The sequence below is a fragment of the Ctenocephalides felis genome, unplaced genomic scaffold (genome assembly GCF_003426905.1).
Source record: "Ctenocephalides felis isolate EL2017-DRISC unplaced genomic scaffold, ASM342690v1 CF-g0.4_SCAFFOLD_01604, whole genome shotgun sequence".
Taxonomy (NCBI): Eukaryota; Metazoa; Arthropoda; class Insecta; order Siphonaptera; family Pulicidae; genus Ctenocephalides; species Ctenocephalides felis.
Window position 1 is genome coordinate 10,701,774 of NW_020537758.1, and position 19,560 is coordinate 10,721,333.

Below are 19,560 nucleotides of genomic sequence, written 5' to 3' on the forward strand. Positions count from 1 at the left end.
AAATTCGACTTGTTAATTTGTGAGACCAACATTGGAAAAAGTATGTAATGTCCTTAAATTTAACCTGTCGTGCACGTTCTTTCACAAACATTTAAACCGATTTCAACGTATTTTGAGTTCTTATTATTTATGTCATTCCGAATTAATATTCTCAATGAACTTGGTCAGTTCACCAAAATATTTTCATCATCGTCATCGTCATCGTCTGACCCATATTACAAATCTGGAGTCCGGTATATACAGATAGAAGAAAACGGAAGTCATGCAATGTTTCCTACAGACGGACGCACATTGTGAAATTAATTGAAATGCAACGCATATACACAATAAATATCTTTTATTCTTTTGTATATAGAATTGAATTGAATACGATGTACCTATCTGCTTTCTTAGTAATTGACAGTCGAGGGGCTATTGACCCAGGACGAAATTTCTTTGGAATTGTAGTTGACCCATTGAGGGAATCGATAGATGAAAAAACTTCTAGTATATATATATTATATATATATATATACTATAAGTTTTAATATATATATATATATAATATTATATAAAGATTAACCATTGTTATGGTATGTTTAAGAAAAGAAACAATGTCTTTAACCAGGCGTCTTAGTCTAGAATTTTTAGGATATGGAGTTTTTTTCTTTAATATTTTAAAAGTTTAACTCTTCATGAATAAATGTACTTTCAAAGTTTGTCTACCAACATAAGTTTTTTGCGTTTTTTTTTTAATGTGCTATCGTACCACCGCCTTAATCGTGCAACCTAGTCGCCTAAGTCGTACCTATCACTGAAACACTATAGAATCCTACTCTGACACATTCGGTTCTAATTATTAAAATATCTACTAATATAAAATAGAAATCTCAAAAAGTCACGAATGTGTTTATAAAATCATCAAGTTTCTGCGTACTAAGAATTTGTTAGAATTTTCCAATTTGAGCTAAATAATTATTTCAATTCATTATATGCTTAAAAAAAATCATAAAACGCTATTTATTAAAACGGTATGAGTAAGGAATTTTGCACAGGTATGACTTAAGCTGCGTTCTTTTAATTTCAAAATAAAACCTAATCACATAAACTAAATGAATTTCTTTTGAGTGTTTTTAAAAATCAAGCTAAAAATCAAGCTCAATTATATATATATATATATATATATATTATTTAATGCAAGGTTGCCTAGGTCGTTCCTTAAGAGAAGAATGTTGTAATATTTATTAAAATATTAGGCATTTATTGAATCTTCAGTTAATTGGCTTATGATTACGATTACTAATATATTATTAAATATGTAAGATTAATAATTATTAGCAAGGGCAAAATATCAAGATTATATTTTGGCCATAATCGTCTAACAAAGGAGCCAAAAATATTAGTTGAAATTTTATTAACTTACTTTTTAATTATTTGTGTTGCACAAAGGTGTCTGCTCACTCAACTTTTTATGAATTTGTCAATCTAGTCTTATGAAGTCTCATAATACGAAACTGATTAAATGGTAACAATATAATATCTAAGCAAAGTACACAATATTATAAATAACAAAAAATAGGAGAGTGAAGGAAATTAATTGAAATTAATTAATAATTAAAAATGTAAGTCGAAAAGTGACATGGTGAAAAGTGTTGCGAACTAAATCGCTTACCCAACTGAATAGTTCAACCATCAGAAAAAATATACCAGAGGTACGACTTAGACAGTCGCACGACTTAAGCAACTTTACCTATATACAATTTTTTGGATTTTATTATATTACACTTATCTATTATTTTCTCGGTTCTATCACATTTATCTATTTATCGCGTGGTCAGTAGAGAGCGATCTGTTTGAAATTATCCAGTTGTCTCAATTTGCGTTCGCGTCGAGTGAATCTGTTGGTAATAAGTGTTAGAGTTGCATCTCTTGTTGTCCGAAGAAGTCAGTCAGTCCGTCGGTCCGTCGATGGCCATTTTCAGTGTCAGTAGGTCGATTCTCTCGTCGGTTTTCTTCACTCTCGAAGAATCGAGTCAATTCCTCTTCTTCGATCCGGCCGAACGAGCCGGAGGCTATCTCATACTAGTACTCAAATGAGATTTAAAGGTGTCGGATGGGTAAAGGTCTTATTAATATTCTGAAGCAATAATAATATTCCAGTGGTTTCCAAAGTAAGTGCAGAACATTTAATTGTTCAGGTCATGTCAGTAGATTTCATTTTGAAATCCGAAGAACGCACCTTAGCCTGCTAACCGGGCAGAATGCATAAAGACGTCTTCGAAAATTTCGTACGGATTATTAAACGGACTATTAAACTTGTACTTGTTTTGTACATCACAAATATTGATAATCATATGATATATAGGTTATAGTTTTTCATTCAATTGGTATCAATAATATAACATAATCATATGAAATTATAGAGACAACACACGCCCTGTTAACAGGTTAAGTCGTATCATTTTCATTTGAAGCACGCAGAAACTTTATAAGTATTTTCGTTACTTTTTGAAGTCCTTGTTTTATTTTAATGTTATTTTAATATTCATCAGCCTGGTTGTAGGTGGTACGACTAAGGCAACTAGGCGCCTTAATAGTACCTGAAGCACCGTTATGAAATTGGCTTTTCAATACATATTTTAATGACTTTGAATTCGACCTTTCATTTTCTTTAGCATTTAATAGAAAATTCGGGACATTTTTTTGGTTTTTGTCAAATTACTCATAAATATCAGGGTAAAGCACCCTTTTTCAGTTAGATAGTAATTTACTATTGCAGATTTTTAAAATTTAAAAGTTTCACTTCACTTAACTGAGTTAATCATGGTAATATGTTATAGATATATAATTTTTTTTAAAAAAAAATGATGATAAATGTACTTTAGTTCATAAAGTCTTTAATAAAAATCTTATTTTTTTATTTTTGTTGGATTGTATATTAACTTTATGCTTTTTATCAAATAAAACAAAACAAAGCATAAAATCCATGAATATTTATATTTACGTATATCTATATACTTCATCCTAATTACATTAATCACCAAAAAAAAATTTCTAACAACTATTTTGTTATCTATTATTACAATTTCTGATAATTACAACTTTCTTCTGAATGAAGACATCATCTTTAGATAGCTCATCTGATATTTAGAAATTATATATGTACCGGTCATATAAAATCTTAACGACTTCATTCTTTAAATTTGAAAGTTTTTTTTCATTATTTTAATAACTATAATCTGATTATAATAACTCGCAAATAGTCATATTATATTACTAAGATTAGACGGATTTCGTTTGATGGGTATATAATTATTATTTCAAAAATTGGGCCAGATATAAAATATAATTATATATATATATATTTATATTTATAAATATATTTATATATATATATATATATATATATATAGGAAAAAGCTAAGAATTCCGCAACTTAAATATATAAATAAAAATAATTTAAATAGTAATTAAAAACATGATAAGTGAATGACTGTGCTGAATGTATATGTGTGTCTTTCATATATGTTTTTTATTTTCTTATAAATTACAATTAGTTTGACAAATAGCATAGAATTTTAAAAGGAAAACCCACTGATTCACCTTTTATTAATGTGCTAAATTATATCCTAATTAGTATAGTCTTTCATATTATTTTTAAAATAAAAATTTATTTTGTTTTTTTTTTAATTTCATTATAATAATCTAGTTTCTATGTCCATATAATTTATTCCCAGATATAAAAATCTTTACACAAGATTTTTTACAATTAAAATTTATATCAACAACGATTTTTAGACCAGAACGCATTCTCCAAACACTCGTATACAAATATTTGAATATATGTCAACAACTTTGATCTAAATTATCGTTTTTTTTCTTCAAGCAAATTTAGATAATTTTTGTTACAGAGAAATTTCAAGATTACACCATTAACTCTAAAATGTTCTGGTTCGGATAGACGAGAAAGTTTAATCAGATATCCGAGGCGAGTTACGCTATTTTTCCGGTAATTATATAAGTAGGTCTTGAAAAAGAAATACAAATAATTGACAAACTGTAATAGACATATGACAGAAAAAAAATTATATCATACTGCTTGATATCGAGCTGGTCAAGGTGGGAACTAGTGGATCGAACCTGGAATTAGTTTGAGTTAGCTCACATTCTTAACCTTCAAATAATAGAAAAATCATTTGATGAATAACAATGTATATTAAAAAAAGTTGAACTAACAAACTACTGTTTCTAACATTTAAAAAATAGATATTTATATCATTTTCTAAAACAGCAATTTGTCTATAATCTGTCTAAGACTGTTTTTCTATATCCGCTAACATGTAATACAGAATAAATAAATAAAGTTATTTAGTTTCTCTCAATAAAAAATATGCAAACACGTTCAGATATGGGTTTAATTTCCGTTACTATTGATTTATATAAAAGATTAATGTGTTTTCTAGTTCAGAACAGAATAAAATCAAAGCTTTTATGGATGAATGAAGAAAGTTTTAATTATTAATTGTTGATCTAGAAATTTGTACACTTTATTCTAAACTACTATACAAAATTAAAAATATATTTAGAAATACAACTATTTAAAAAATATCTCAAATACTATCATATAAATTAAAATTATATATCAAGGAATTTACAAATTCAGTTTCTAATTACAGGCCTAGTATTTATAAATGTAAAAATATAATTTTTCACGTTAATAATCAACGTCTGATATTAAAATGCAACAAATATTCATTTCAAAAATCCAAATTGTTATTTGCGATATATAAATTAAAAACTGAGAATCCTGATACATCCTTACCTGCTTAATTTATTAAAAAAAATGTAAATATCATTTTTAGAAGAAATTAGTTACTAGTTTATATATTTGTTTCATTTTAAATTAAGTAGTTACGAGTTTTTTTTCAATTGTTAATTTGTAAACAGAAATCCAAATAAATTCATATTAAAAAAATAGCCTAATCAAAAAATTTACTTAAAAAACTATCCCTGTAAGATAATTATTGCTCAATAATAATTCTAAGAACTATTACTAATTAAATAAAAAACGCATTTTGTAACTTTTGAACCATTACGTTTTACCAAAGTATTTATTTCCTCGCAGGGCATTTTAAACCATATTGTTCAAACAAAACTTTCTTTTCTACACATCATCTGTTTAGCCTGAATTAAAATTTATTACATAAATAATCTTACATCAAATTAGATGAAAGATAATCCTAGTAATTATTTTCTTATATGCGGAAGCATATGATTACAACGCCGGCAGTGAAATTCTAAACAACATGTAATGGATTTGTTGAATAAACAAATTTGAGTAGATTTTTTAAATAAATACTACAATGAAAGTGTTTTTGGTCATTTTCAATACGTAATACAAAACTGATCGTCTCATTGTTAGTTGTCGAATATAATGAAGACAAAAATAATTGTTTAATTTGAATCCTTTCCATTTAGTTCCTTTAAAATTCTTATGAATATTTATTAATGTTAACTTTTATATTTTATTCTAAGACATTTGTAATAATATCTTATAGTACCTACGTATGAATAATATGCGTCACGAAAGACATTCACTTCTCTCTCGGGGTAAGGTAATATGCCGAACGGGATTTCTCAGATTATTTCATAAAAAGGTCACATAAATGAATCATATCTAAATGAACTATTATGAAATGTCATTGAAAAAATTCTGCAAATTAACTTGATGAATAATATGCAAATTATAAGAAACACCCAGTAACTAAAATTTTAATTTATATAACTTTCCAAACTTTCTTAATGTCATTCATATTAAATTTTCTATTTAAAATTTGTTTATTAATGAGTTTAATAATGAGTTGAAATTGAACATTTTTTTTTTAATTTTCACAGAACCCTCAGAAATATTCCATTGTGTGTCTATTTTTATTTTGTCATAATTTTTCAGCATGAATCGAAAAATATTAATTCATTGATAACAGAAGTCAATAAATTATATAAAGTTAGTACTGGATTGGTATAGTAATGTTAAGTATAAAAACAAGAAATATTTTTAATAAATCTTGATATTTTTATTTTTTATATAGTTATAAGACCATCCAAAAATTCTACTATCTACTTTTGATATATTTTTTTAATATAAATGTTTATTCTTATTAACAAAATTTAATTAAGACATAATTTAGTACATTAATAAAAGGTAAACTACTGGGTTTTCCTTTTAAAATTCTATGTTGTCAAATTTCAATGTTGTCAAAAACTCAATGTCTTAATTAAAAATTTAAGCAAACAATATGTTTAAGAAATGAAAATGGATTTTTTGAAGTAAAACTTCTTTAGGCGCGATATGGGTGTAAAAATTTTTAGGCGCGACACGGGTGTAAATCCGTACAAATGCAACGAAAATGCCAACGTGTAGTTGAACACTACGACGCCGTAAGCGCTGATGTCGCGAGTATCCACTCCCATCATGTCATGCGTAAGTCGAGCACTAAACCCTATATGAACTTGCATTAATTGAATCACGTTTTTTTACAAAAGAAGAGGTTGCTGTATTATGTCCTCATGGAATAAGACTTTTCTTAGAGAATAAATGTGCCATGGAATATAATAAATTTATATTGAATCTCGTTGAAGACAAAATAATATCTACTGCCACGGATATTTATGTAGGTTGCCATGCGACAGATCAACAATCATACATTCGTCAGCAGTTTCACAAAAATCGGTTATTGATACCGGGGCTTTGTCGTATGAAATAATTTTAGTTCTGAATAAATTTTACATAATAACAAGTAATATTGATGTGAGTGATGGCTTAGCTAATGGTTGTGTAGGAAAATTAGTGTACATAGAACGTGGCGATAATGATGAACTTCTACGTTTATGGTTTGAATTTCCCGGTAAGATAGGTAACAAAATTAGGAAGAAAGCTTCACATCATATTCAAACTCTTGATATCAGTAGGACAGCTGTGCCGATGCTCAGGAGATCTTATTATTATTGATGTTATATGATTATTAAAAGATGATTTTTAAAATTCAAATATGATGTTTTTTTTATTTTTATCTTAATTGCCTACTCATACAATATTAAAAGTTTTACTTCAATCGCGTGTGATCCTTACGCGCACTCTTTTTTTTTTATTTAATAAAATAGTTGAAAAATTAATGTATTACATTAATGACATTATTTTTTCAACTATTTTATTAATTTGAAAAATCCATATTCTTTTCTTAAACATATTGTTTGCTTAAATCTTATCAAGATCATGTTTCTTGACAGATGTCCTGAAGATGGAACGTTCCTAGTTCCGAAACGTCGACAGTAAATAAATAAATAAAAAAATTGTTTATTTAAAAAACTTTTTTTGTTTTTTATTACTTTTTGGATTCTTGTTCGAAACTTTATAAAATATTTACAAATCCAAGACTCTACCATTTAATATATATATACATATATACATATATATATATATATATATATATATATATATACAAATAATTTTTTTATAAAATCTTACCTTTTTACAGCAATATCCTTGTGCACACAAATAAATTCCTACAATCACCCTCACTAAACACTAAAATAAAATCACAAAACAATTGTCTCTAAACCAAATCCAAATTCACTGTTTACTTTTTGTAACGCATTTTCGTCCTTATCACACACTTTTGAAACACACAATAGACCAAAACCATCCAACACTGGTAATTACATAATTAAAATCGAATCGTAAAATAAATTCGTTAAATTTTGGATCGATGTAACCATTAATTTACCGGCCTTCCGTCGTCCGTTCGACGTCGAAGCGAAAGTTCAACTGAGGCGCGAGGATTACTTTATTCACTTTTCGAATTGTGACGGCCGGTACCGTAACCGAGGTTTCCGTCCTGTTCGGGCGTCGGAGTTACAGAACCGGCGGAAAGAGAAAGGTACAGAGACAAACTCAGCGCGAGCGTTAAAGTAAGATCTGGCTCGATGGAAGGTTGGTAGCCACCGATGGCAACGGGTAAAGGCAATAGGCTGGGAAATAAACAAACACTGACTGACGACTGCCGGACGTGTGATGTGTCAATACGAAGCGATTTGCTTCTGTCGACAGATTAGAATTAGAGGAATCATTAGAGAAAAGTATATGTAAATCACTTTTTTATTTTTTTATTATTGGTCTTGTTAGCTTAGAACATTCAGCCACCTACAACAATTATTTTTATACAGGGTGTCCCAGAACTCAACGTCAACATCAAGTCCATTATTTTTATTTCATATTTATATTACCATTATGCAGGATGTCCCCGAACTCAACGTATAAATTTTATTCATTTGATTTATTAATTTTGTTATTATCATTATTTGCTTTTATCCTTTATTTTTTACTCTATTTTATTTATATTTATGTTAATATTCACTTATGTTACTAGATGTTATATTATTTAGTAGTTGTAACATGTATTGAAATTTTAAAAAAATATATACAAAATGTCCCAGAAATCAACGTCAAACCAATAATTTTTATTTCATATTTATACTATCATTATGCAGGGTATCCCAGATCTCAACGTCAAGCCAATTATTTTTATTTCATATGTCCCAGAACTCAACATCAAGACAAAATATTTTATTTCATATTTATACTATCATTATAGAGGATGTCGCAGAACTCAACGTCAATCCAATAATAATTATTTTGTATGTTCCAGAACTTGAAATAAAGCCAATTATTTTTATTTTGTATAACAGTGAATTTAATCCTATCCTTATAAAGGGTGTCCCAGAACTTAACGTCTGAGCCAAGCCAATTATTTTTATTTTATATTTATAAAATCATTATGCAAAATGTCCCAGAACTCAACGCATTTTATTTAAATTAAGATTTTTTTAATAATTATATTAATTTATAAATAAGTTGTTAAAGATTCCAAAAATACAAATTATTTTTATTTTATATAACAGTGAATTTTATTCTAACCTTATACAGGGTGTCCCAGAACTCAACGTCTGGGCCAAGCCAATTATTTTTATTTTATATTTATTAAATCATTATACAGGATTTCCCTGAACTCAACGTTAAACCAATTATTTTTATTTCATAGGTTCCACAACTTAAGGTCAAGCCAATTATTTTCTTTTTATATTTATACGATCCTTATACAGGGTGTCCCAGAATTCAACGGCATTCAACGCGATAGTATTGACCGTAAATGTCCCAAAACTCAACGTCAAGCCAATTATTTTTATTTTATATGTCCAAGAACTTAAGGTAAATTTTTATTTTTATTTTATATTCACACTATCATTATACAGGATGCCCCAGAACTCAACGACAATGATTTTTATTTCACATATCCCAGAATTTAAGGTCAAGTCAATTATTTTCATTTCATATTTATACTATCATTATACAGGATGTCCCAGAACTCAACGTCAAGCTAATAATTTTTATTTCATATTTATACTGTCCATTGTTTAGGATGTTTCAGAATTCAACGTCAATCCAATAATAATTATTTCGTATGTTCCACAACTTGAGGTAAAACCAATTAATTTTATTTTATATTTTTACTATACTTATACAGTGTCCCAGAACTCAACGTTAAGCCAATTATTTTTATTTTGTATGTCCCAAAATTTAAGGTCAAGCCAATTATTTTTATTTTATTTTTATACTATCCATTATACAGGATGTCCCAAAACTCAACGTCAATTATTTTTATTCGATATGCCTAAAAACTTAAGCAATTATTTTTGTTTTATATTTATACTGGCGTTTTATATTCATACTTATTCTGGGTGTCCCAGAACTCAACGTCACGCCAAAACGAGAAGATAGTGTTGACTGTAAATGTCCTGAAAAAATTATCTCGCGTTATATTGAAATTATTACCTTCAACCTAGAACCGTAATGGAATTGTGATGATTTTTAGGTTATTGTGGGTAATTTTTATTAATTTTGTTCATCGTAATCGTGAATAACATTTCTAAGACTTAAAAATCAAAGGTAATGTTGAAACTACCTCGAGTTTTCAAGATTTAAGACTTTTAGTTGAACTATGAATTCAAAAATTTTAAAATCAGTTCATTTTGAGAAACCCTCCTTTAAAAAAAATGTACTAAAGTGTGTTGGCAAATTTCATCAAAAATTGATGAATTTAATCAGAATTGTAAAATTATTTAGTAAATACATATATATTTAAATATTAATTTTTATTTTATTTAAATCATTAACAGTTGTTCATTTTATGCTATCCAAGTATCTCCACATTTTAACTAATTTTATTTAAATTAAGATTTTTAATTATTATATTAATTTATAAATACGTTGTTAAAAATTCCAAAAACGTATAAATTATCTAAATATTGTGCAATTTATTTGGTGTATATTTCATCATTTGATGGTGATTATATCTTGATCTAGGTTTTTCTAACAAAAAATCACCTGAATAGAATTTCTTAATCTTGGACAGATGAATCATATAAATTTTTTACTCGTTTCCAAATTATTTCTCTGACGCATAGTAAATATTTATCAAAAAAAATATTTATTTGAAAAGTTGGAAAACTTTGGTATTTTTTTACTACAAGCCAGAAAATTCGAAAAAAAAACGAACAAAATAATAAATATAATTCATATATATAATATAAATTATATATAATAATAGGAAATTTAAATCAAACAAAAATATCAAATATTTAAAATATATTTAGTAGTAAAACCCTTCACAGATAGGTACATAAATCACATAAATAATTTTGAATTTACCTAACTTAAATTTACATAATTGTGAAAATAATATATATATAATATCGCCCAAATAAATCAGGCATACTTTAAAATGTAATATATCAGATCTTTTTCTATAATAATAAAATACTTAAACACACTTAAGCAGTATGAAAGCTATTTCTATTTTTAAAATATGTAGTAGTTAAAAATTGAAATTAAAAAATTAGTTATATTTGTAATAATGATTCGAATTGATTAAAAAATAGACTGAATTAATTTGAAAATATAAAAATACCAAATACTTGCTTATAGTAAAATGCAGTATATGTGTACCAAACTTAATAATTTTACATTTTACATTAAACATATACGACTTATTTCCTATAGTACCATAAATTCGTTTATTCTAACAAACATGTAACATATACATTTTGTTTATATCATTATCTTAATAATTTCAATACACTCATTACCGTATAATTAATTTATTACTAATCTTCATCAATGTTACCTCGATAGAAAATAAAAAATCTAAGTACCTAATTTTTTATATAATATAAGTACTAATCTGTTGTAGTACAGTACAATTAGAATTTTGTTTATATTAGTTATTTAGGTTTTAAATAAATTAAAATAATTCCATATTATACCAATAATTTTAACTATAATAAAATTTATCATCAGGCTGTCGAATTAATTTTAAAATACTTTTTATAAATATTTGCACACAGTCTTTCACACACGTATATACATATATTATTGTAATAAAATTAGAGCAGAGTTTTTATTTTTATCAACATTCACCCCAAAGTACAAAAAATTAATTCTTTTAATTTATAATAAATAATTTCATGAATATAAAAATTTATATTCCTTCTTTTCATAATATCCATATATAATATAGTCGAAAATATATAAATTTAAAATATAATACTTCACTATATTGTCTTTAAGAACTCTCAAATCATCAACACACACACAAACACAGAAACACACACACACATATATGTATGTATATATATATATATATATATATATAAAATATTACTAAAATGTTTATTTTCTGACAAATTGTCCATGCCTATTAATTATTTTTTATTAATTTTAATTTACCAAATTTAACTTTTATTATGTACGTTTCGACATTGTATGTGTGTCATCATTTACTAAATATTTTAATAAATTTTATATAAAAATGTATATGCAAACAAAACCAGAAAAAAATCAAGAAAAATTAATGCTATTAAAAATTTGAAATAAAATAAAATATTATTTTTATTTATTATTTATAATATAATATTTAGTAATTTTTTGAATAGTCTAAACTTTAGATTTTTTTTTTTAGATCTTTGCTAAATGATGACACACATACAATATCGAAACGTACATGGTAGATTGTTATTATTTATTGTTTTTTATTTAGATAATTTATTTGAATGTAAATAAACATTTCAAAAATATTTTGTTATTCGATTGATTGATGTTGAAATATATTTAAAATAATTTGCAGCCAATGCAAATCTAAATTCTTTAGTTATTCATACGTTTCGACACTTGATGTGTGCCATCTTTAAAATTTTCAAGATGTTACTCTTTGTCAATTTTTGTCATAAAATAAAAGTTATGGAATATTTTTTTTCTATTTTCAATATTGTTTTCTTTACTGAATGATGACACGCATCAAGTGTCAAAACGTATGAATAAATAAATAATTAAAATTAAAGGCCAACATGCTGTTAAAATCAAATTTAGCTCCTACAATAATTTCTGGCAAATGATGACACACATTTGGTGTCGAAACGTACATAAAAATAGTCAAATTAATTATTGATAAACTAGTCTTGATTTTTTCTGATACAATCATACAAAGGCCAATCTGTTTAAAATCAAATTGAGCTCCGGCAATAATTCCTTATCAAATGATGACACAAATTTGTTGTCGAAACGTACATAATAAATAGTCAAATTATTTATTGTTAAACTAGCCTTGACTTTTTTCTGATACAATTATACAAAGGTCAGCATGGTCTTTCTTTTTAATATCAAATTTAGCTTCTCCAAAATGATGACACACATTTGGTGTCGAAACGTACATAATAGTCAAAATATTTATTGATAAACTAGCTTTTTCTGATACGATAGCCAAAATGGTCGTTCTTTTTAAAATTAAATTTAGCTCCTGCAATAATTCCTAGCAAATGATGACACACATTTGGTGTCGAAACGTACATAAAAATAGTCAAATTAATTATTGATAAACTAGCCTTGATTTTTTTCTGATACAATCATATAAAAGTCAGCATGGTCTTTCTCTTTAATATAAAATTTAGCTCCTGCAAAATGACGACACACATTTGGTGTCGAAACGTACATAATAGTCAAAATATTTATTGATAAACTAGCTTTTTCTGATACGATAGCCAAAATGGTCGTTCTTTTTAAAATTAAATTTAGCTCCTGCAATAATTCCTGGCAAATGATGACACACATTTGGTGTCGAAACGTATATAAAAATAGTCAAAATATTTATTAATATACTAGCCTTTCCTGATACAATTATACAGAGGTCAGCATGATCTTTCTTTTTAAAATCAAATCATTGTGTCATTCTGCAAAATGATGGCACACATTTGGTGTCAAAATGTACAAAATAAATAGTTAATTATTTATTGATAAACTATTCTTTTCTGATACAATTATACAAAGGCCAACATGTTGTTAAAATCAAATTTAGCTCTTGCCAAATGATGACACACATACAGTGTCGAAACGTACATAATAAATAGTTAATTTATTATTACATAATAAATAATAGTTAATTCCATTATTACGGTTGCAAATAACCATTTCAAGAATATGTTTTTAAAAAAAATCTTAGGGGTATATACATATTTTTTTTAAATTTAATTTTTAAGTGCAGTCTGTAATATAGAAATTTTCGTATTTCTTTGCACCCAAGGGCTCAAATACGCTCAAATATATATATATATATATATATATATATATATATATATATCATATAAATATATATTTTTCTTTAATACATGCGATCTTTCGTATTTAAATTTAACGAAGATCCATCCGTACTACCACTGTTCAAATTAGCATTTAAAATCATATCACGATTTTGTGCAGAAGAGCTTAAATTATTCAAAATGTTATCACTAAAATTAGCCAAACTATCTACATAGCTTGTTTTTAAATTCATCGAAGCCCCCGAACTCATAGTCAAATCCAGCATAGGAAAATCCATTTTACTGATTTTACTCGGGGTACTCGCCAATTCGGCAACGGAAAAATCGGACTTCTTTTTTGTCGAGGACATACCTAAGGGTTGTTTAAAAGCATCTGCTCGAGGTGCTTTAAAATTTAATAAATTATCACCAATATTGTAATCGGTGTAGTCGGTTTTCATGGGAGGTGTTTTGACACTGGAAATTGATAAATCAGAAGCTTTGAAGTCGATATTGGGTTTTTTAAACTGGGCATCTAGGGCGTGGTAATCGTATTTACCACTCATTGGGGGTTGATAGTCGTATTTAGATGATTTGGTTATGTTTAAATCGTGTGGGACTTTAATAGGAGATGTTTTGAAGTCCGATCTGGATGTGTGGGAATTTCCTTGGGGTTTCAAAAAATTAAAACTATCCTGCATCTTCAACAAAGACGGTGATAAAAACATATTATTTGCAGCCAATGTAGATTTAGACATTGGGTCGGGTAAACCCAACAAAGAACTTGTATTAGGAAACTTGCCTGTTGGAAACAAAACATTAGCCAAGTCTGGTGAATTTAAAAGTAAATTCCCTGTTAAAGCCGAAGGCATTGTCGCAGCAAGACTTGCTGCCAAGTTGTTAACCGACAAGTTTGATGGCAGACTTGCATTTGACGCACTCAAAGGCATTTTATTTGAAATATTTGATAAACTAGCTGCTAACGTATTTGATGACAACAAACTACTTATGGATGTATCTAAAGGCAGTTTGCCTGACGGTATATTTAAATCATATTTACTACTACTACTGGATGATGTAGTAGGTACAGCACTTACACTCAACCCCGACGGTATATTAATTTGCGAGGAAACACTTATCGGTAAATTTAACACCGGTGGTACAACTGGTGTATTTTCACTTGCATCTATTTTTGCAGCAACATCAAAACTATCACTACCCGTATAACCCAATATATCCTTTATAAAATTCCACAACGTTTCGCTACTTTGATCCTTTGAGAATTTTGTATACAATGAGTACTTCAGTTTATCAATGTTCAACCGTTCTTCGTTAAATTGATCGTAAAAATTAACAAGACAATTGAATGAGTTGTAATACTTAACACACATTTTCATTTCGTCCATGGTTTCGGGAGATAGATGAGTGTCCTTGGAAATTGTGTACAGCATTTGCATAGGCCTACTGTACTCGTTAGGCCTATTTTCAGGAGGCGGTGTCACCCAGTAGCAAGTGATATCACTCTCGAGTGATGGGTTGTCCACATTATAAGGAGCTGGAAATAAGAAATAACAAACTCTAACTACTTGTCCGAGGGTTTAAAAATGCTTAACCTCGTGGTTTCCAACCTGTAAGGCGCGAGACTCAAGCCAAAATACTCTTTTTTCGAAAATAAACCAAAAATGTTAAAATGAAATAAAACTAGTAGTGTATGGCATTGTGCCATAAGGAGACGTCCATTAATCACGTGACCAATTTTTCAGGAATTTTTGGACCCACACTCCCACTTGGTGATACATCGTCATATTTAGAATTACCCTCCCTCCTCTACCACGTGTATTTTAATTACGTAAAAATTTTTAAACGAATTTTTTGAATTTACGAGAAAAATGTAAAATATTTGTTTTTTGAAAATCTAGGTAAAAAATAAATGCACGTGATACTTTATTAAACCCCTCCCTCCCCGCACGTGATTTTTCGTGATTTATTGTCAAACCCCCTCCCCCTGAGACAAATTGCTGAAACTTCCCGTACGAATTTTTTTTTTTAAAAAAGATTAATTTTTTTTAGATCTTTGAAAAAATAAGATATTTGAGATTTTATGATTTTTGATAAATGGACTTTTTTTTAAAAAAATAGAATTTTTTAAACTTTAAAAAATTTTAGAAATTTTGAATTTTTTTTCAAAGCAATCGCGCTGCTTTAGCTACGTAGAGACGAAATATAGAAGCGCGTGAGCGCCGCGTCGCAAGATAATGGATAAAATTAGTACCATAAAAATGTAAACAAATATGTTCTTATTATTAAAATATCTAATGATCATTTTTATACGTCAAATGGCATTTTTTATATTTTCCCGTAGTGTAAATTATAGTAATCGCAAAAAAATCAAAAATACAAATTTTTATATACCTTTACGTTTCAAAGGTTTCTGAACATTTTGGCATACCTTAGAAAAAATGGATGTATATATATATGTGTGTGTGTGTATGCCTATGTATGTATGTGTGGACACAATTTTTCGTCGACGATTTCTCAAACACGGATCAACCGATTTGAATAATTTAAAGAATATTCTATTCTCATAAATTTATCTTCAGAAATTTCACTAGTTTTTCATTTCGTCAAAAGAAATAAAATGTTTTATAAAACATTCAAATCGGACGCTCCGTTCTCTCAAAAACTCGATTACTATTTTCTGCACTCTTTGCTCCGTGTCTCCTTAACGGCTGGACCTGTCTTTGCCAAAAACTAATCAGCACATCTCCTTAACGATAGGAATCGAATGGTTTTTGAACCATTCAAATCGGTTGATCCGTGTTCCCAAAATCGTCGATGCAAATTTGTATCAGCGCACACACACATCCATTTTTTCTAAGGTATGCCAAAATATTCAGAAACCTTTGAAGCGTAAAGATATATACAAATTTTCATTTTAGATTTTTTTGCGATTAATTCAACTTACCCTACGCGAAGTTAAAAAATAATTAATGAATAATTATTTATTATGTAGTCTAATAATTGAATTATAATATTAATTGAGTTATTTATGAAACGAAATTAAATTATAATAATGAGGGGCGCGGTACTAAAAGGTTGAAAACCATTGGTTTAACTAGTTGTAAGTGGTATTTTGCCAAGACGTCCGTATGTTTAAATAATCTACTTAATCAGTAAAAAATTAATATATTAATTTATGAGTGAATTTACAAGTATACCAAATTGGTGTAGAGCTTATAACTATTGCAGATTATTAAATTTTGTAAAAAAAAATTATAACACATTTTTTAAAAACGAACACATGCACAATACACACACAGAGTATTTCTAAAAGCGCGGCCGATTGATCAAAACTTTCAATATTTGTTATAAAAGAACCACTTTTTGCTGGACTATTAAATTTTAATATGTACAATAAGATCAATATCTTTCGAACTTTTAAAATCGAATCATAAAATTAGTCTAAAACGCAGACAATTTTTTGCACTTTTCTGCTATTTACAAAGAAACGACTTGGCTGATCGTCGCGCAAAATCGATAAACGCTAGTCGTCATCGAGATACATCGAATGGCTTTTAAATTTATAAATCGGTCTAGCCGTTTTCGAGAGAACGTCGATTTTTGGCAAAAAATCTGTTTACATGCACACCGACACATACTTTTTCCAAATTTGGTCTCATTCGATTCGGAATGCTTTGAAACGCCGAGAAAACATAAAATTAGCAAATCGGATTTTTTGATAAAAACATAAATTCTCCTTCAGGAAGTTAGAAAACAAACTATAAATTAAATTAAATATATAAAGAAAATATGAATGTTTGAAATTTATGGATGTTTGAGTACCTTATTAGAAATAAAATTGGTAAACGTGGTTAACTTTGTGGTTAAAAATAAATTAAATGTATACTAAATTAATTTAAAATGGAAAATCCATTTTCGAATTTTATTGGACTATTGTATTATGAAAAAATACTTTTATATAAATGAATCTTATTTGAAATATTTAACAAAATGACAATGTATTCAATTAGTAAAATCATGAATCATAACTCAAAACACAATTTTTAAAGGTTCGAGGAACAATATTTAATGAGCTGGATGTTCAAGATTCACTTGTCCAAAATATTAAGAATGTTTAAAAATGAGTGTTAAGAATGTTTTTTTCTACTTACAGCAAATCATGCCAACGCAGGGACTGTATGTAGAGTCACTAGGTCCTTTCATTTTAATCTGATACTGCAATTGGGCATCGCAGTCACGCAATGTGGGCATTGCAGCAGTTTTAGGATGGCTGTGATACCATCCGACCAGCAACAGATTATTTTTTACGCATTCTTTGCTGAATTTCAAGTTCCACCTTGGTTGCATTTTCTCTATCATGTTTGGAATTTAGACAGGGGTAGGCGTGTGTTATAATTAAATCTAAGAGGAAAAGAAATATGCATATATATATATATATATACATATATATATTTATATATATATATATATATATATATATATATATTAATTTATGCAACGTACTATGTGAATTAACATCCCATGTCCCTCCAAGATAACCACAAACTTCTGTTGTCGTTAGATGGCAATGAAAATCCATCAATAACTGTGTGTTTGAATTTATTGATATTAAAAACGGTTGTAGTTTTCCAATGCTTTGAAAAGACACACACTCTACTAGTGTATTGTCATCACTAAAAATAATATATATATTTACAACATAATCCAATTTAAATCAGATTTCAGATTTTATTTTATCTTACTGTATCACCATTCTGTTGTTAATTGTATTGTGTTTAACTACAACTCTTTTGCTAGGTATTTCAGGCTCTATGATTTTTGGAACGGTATCCTCAACATCTTCTGAAATTTGTTATTACAATTATAATTGTATTTCAAATGTGACATATATGTTAAGCCCACCTTCACTCGGTGTAGAATCTCTTTGTTGTTGCAATTGCTGTTGGCATTTCCTTAACCATTGTGCTTTATATGCATCAAGTTTACGTCCTTTATATTTAACCGATGCCCATCCACAACCAGACTTCTTATCAGGGTTTATTATTCGTTTGCAATGAATTGCCCAAGCACTGGGTGAACAAAATATTGTTTCTGTTTCTTGTGACTTAATTTTGCCATCGGCTTGTAAATCACCAACAAACTTTTGACCCTGGATAAAAAATATGAGTGAAATAAAACATTTTAATAAGGTAGTACATAGTTTGTTTTTTAAATTACCAAATATTCTATAGTCATGGTTGATTGACCCGGTTGAAGTATGTTTGCAGCTAATAACATCTGTAACGTAACAGTCCTGCTGTTTTGGGATGTATTTTTAATTTTATCTTCAGACTCTTCGTCTTCAATTTCCTCACTTTCATGACCGTCTTCACTTCCACCGTGTGAAGATTTCTGGTACCCTGCACCAGGCTTTTGAATATGTAAACCATATGAGGAGCTTTTTACATTAGCGGATGAGCTTTTTGAAGGCGAGCTTAATGAAGGTGATTTTTGAAAAACGTTACTAGTTGAAGGTTTGGTATTGGGTATACTTATGGGGCTGGGTGTGGATGATACAGGCCTGGGGGATGGACTGGAGCATGGTGTAGAATTGGAGCTGATAGAAGTCATTGTGCTAATATTAGGGGTTGGTCCAAGCAACGCAGCCGCTAAATGCGATTGCATATTGTCAAGGAATAATGAACTACCTAGAAGTAGTTTAATAACCTAATAGTGGAAACAAATTTTTGACATGGTGCCTTAAGGTTGTATATTTGATTAACTGATATGATTTGCAAGGGCACCAAAATTACACGTGCACACTTTTATTGTATTAATCATAACATGCAGTTTGATTTTCGCATATCAAACATAAACAAGCCACTTGACAGTTGATAT

At 28.1% G+C, this 19,560-nt stretch overlaps 2 protein-coding genes across 2 annotated transcripts in view; both read right to left on the bottom strand.

Moving 5' to 3' along the window:
* The window catches only part of LOC113373343 (chitin synthase chs-2-like), a 183,211-nt gene extending 175,571 nt beyond the window's left edge, over positions 1 to 7,640 (bottom strand). The window contains exon 1 of the mRNA XM_026613650.1: positions 7,505 to 7,640. The gene's annotated coding sequence lies outside the window, so the exon portion shown is untranslated. The remainder of the gene's footprint in view (positions 1 to 7,504) is intronic.
* A 6,105-nt stretch (positions 7,641 to 13,745) lies between these two features.
* Positions 13,746 to 19,490, bottom strand: LOC113373344 (MPN domain-containing protein CG4751-like). The gene is given in 7 exon segments (XM_026613651.1): positions 13,746 to 15,217; positions 17,835 to 17,982; positions 17,984 to 18,084; positions 18,187 to 18,356; positions 18,426 to 18,525; positions 18,586 to 18,832; positions 18,901 to 19,490. Coding segments are annotated over 7 exon segments (2,685 nt in total). The 5' UTR covers positions 19,348 to 19,490.
* Positions 19,491 to 19,560: the final 70 nt, after the last annotated feature.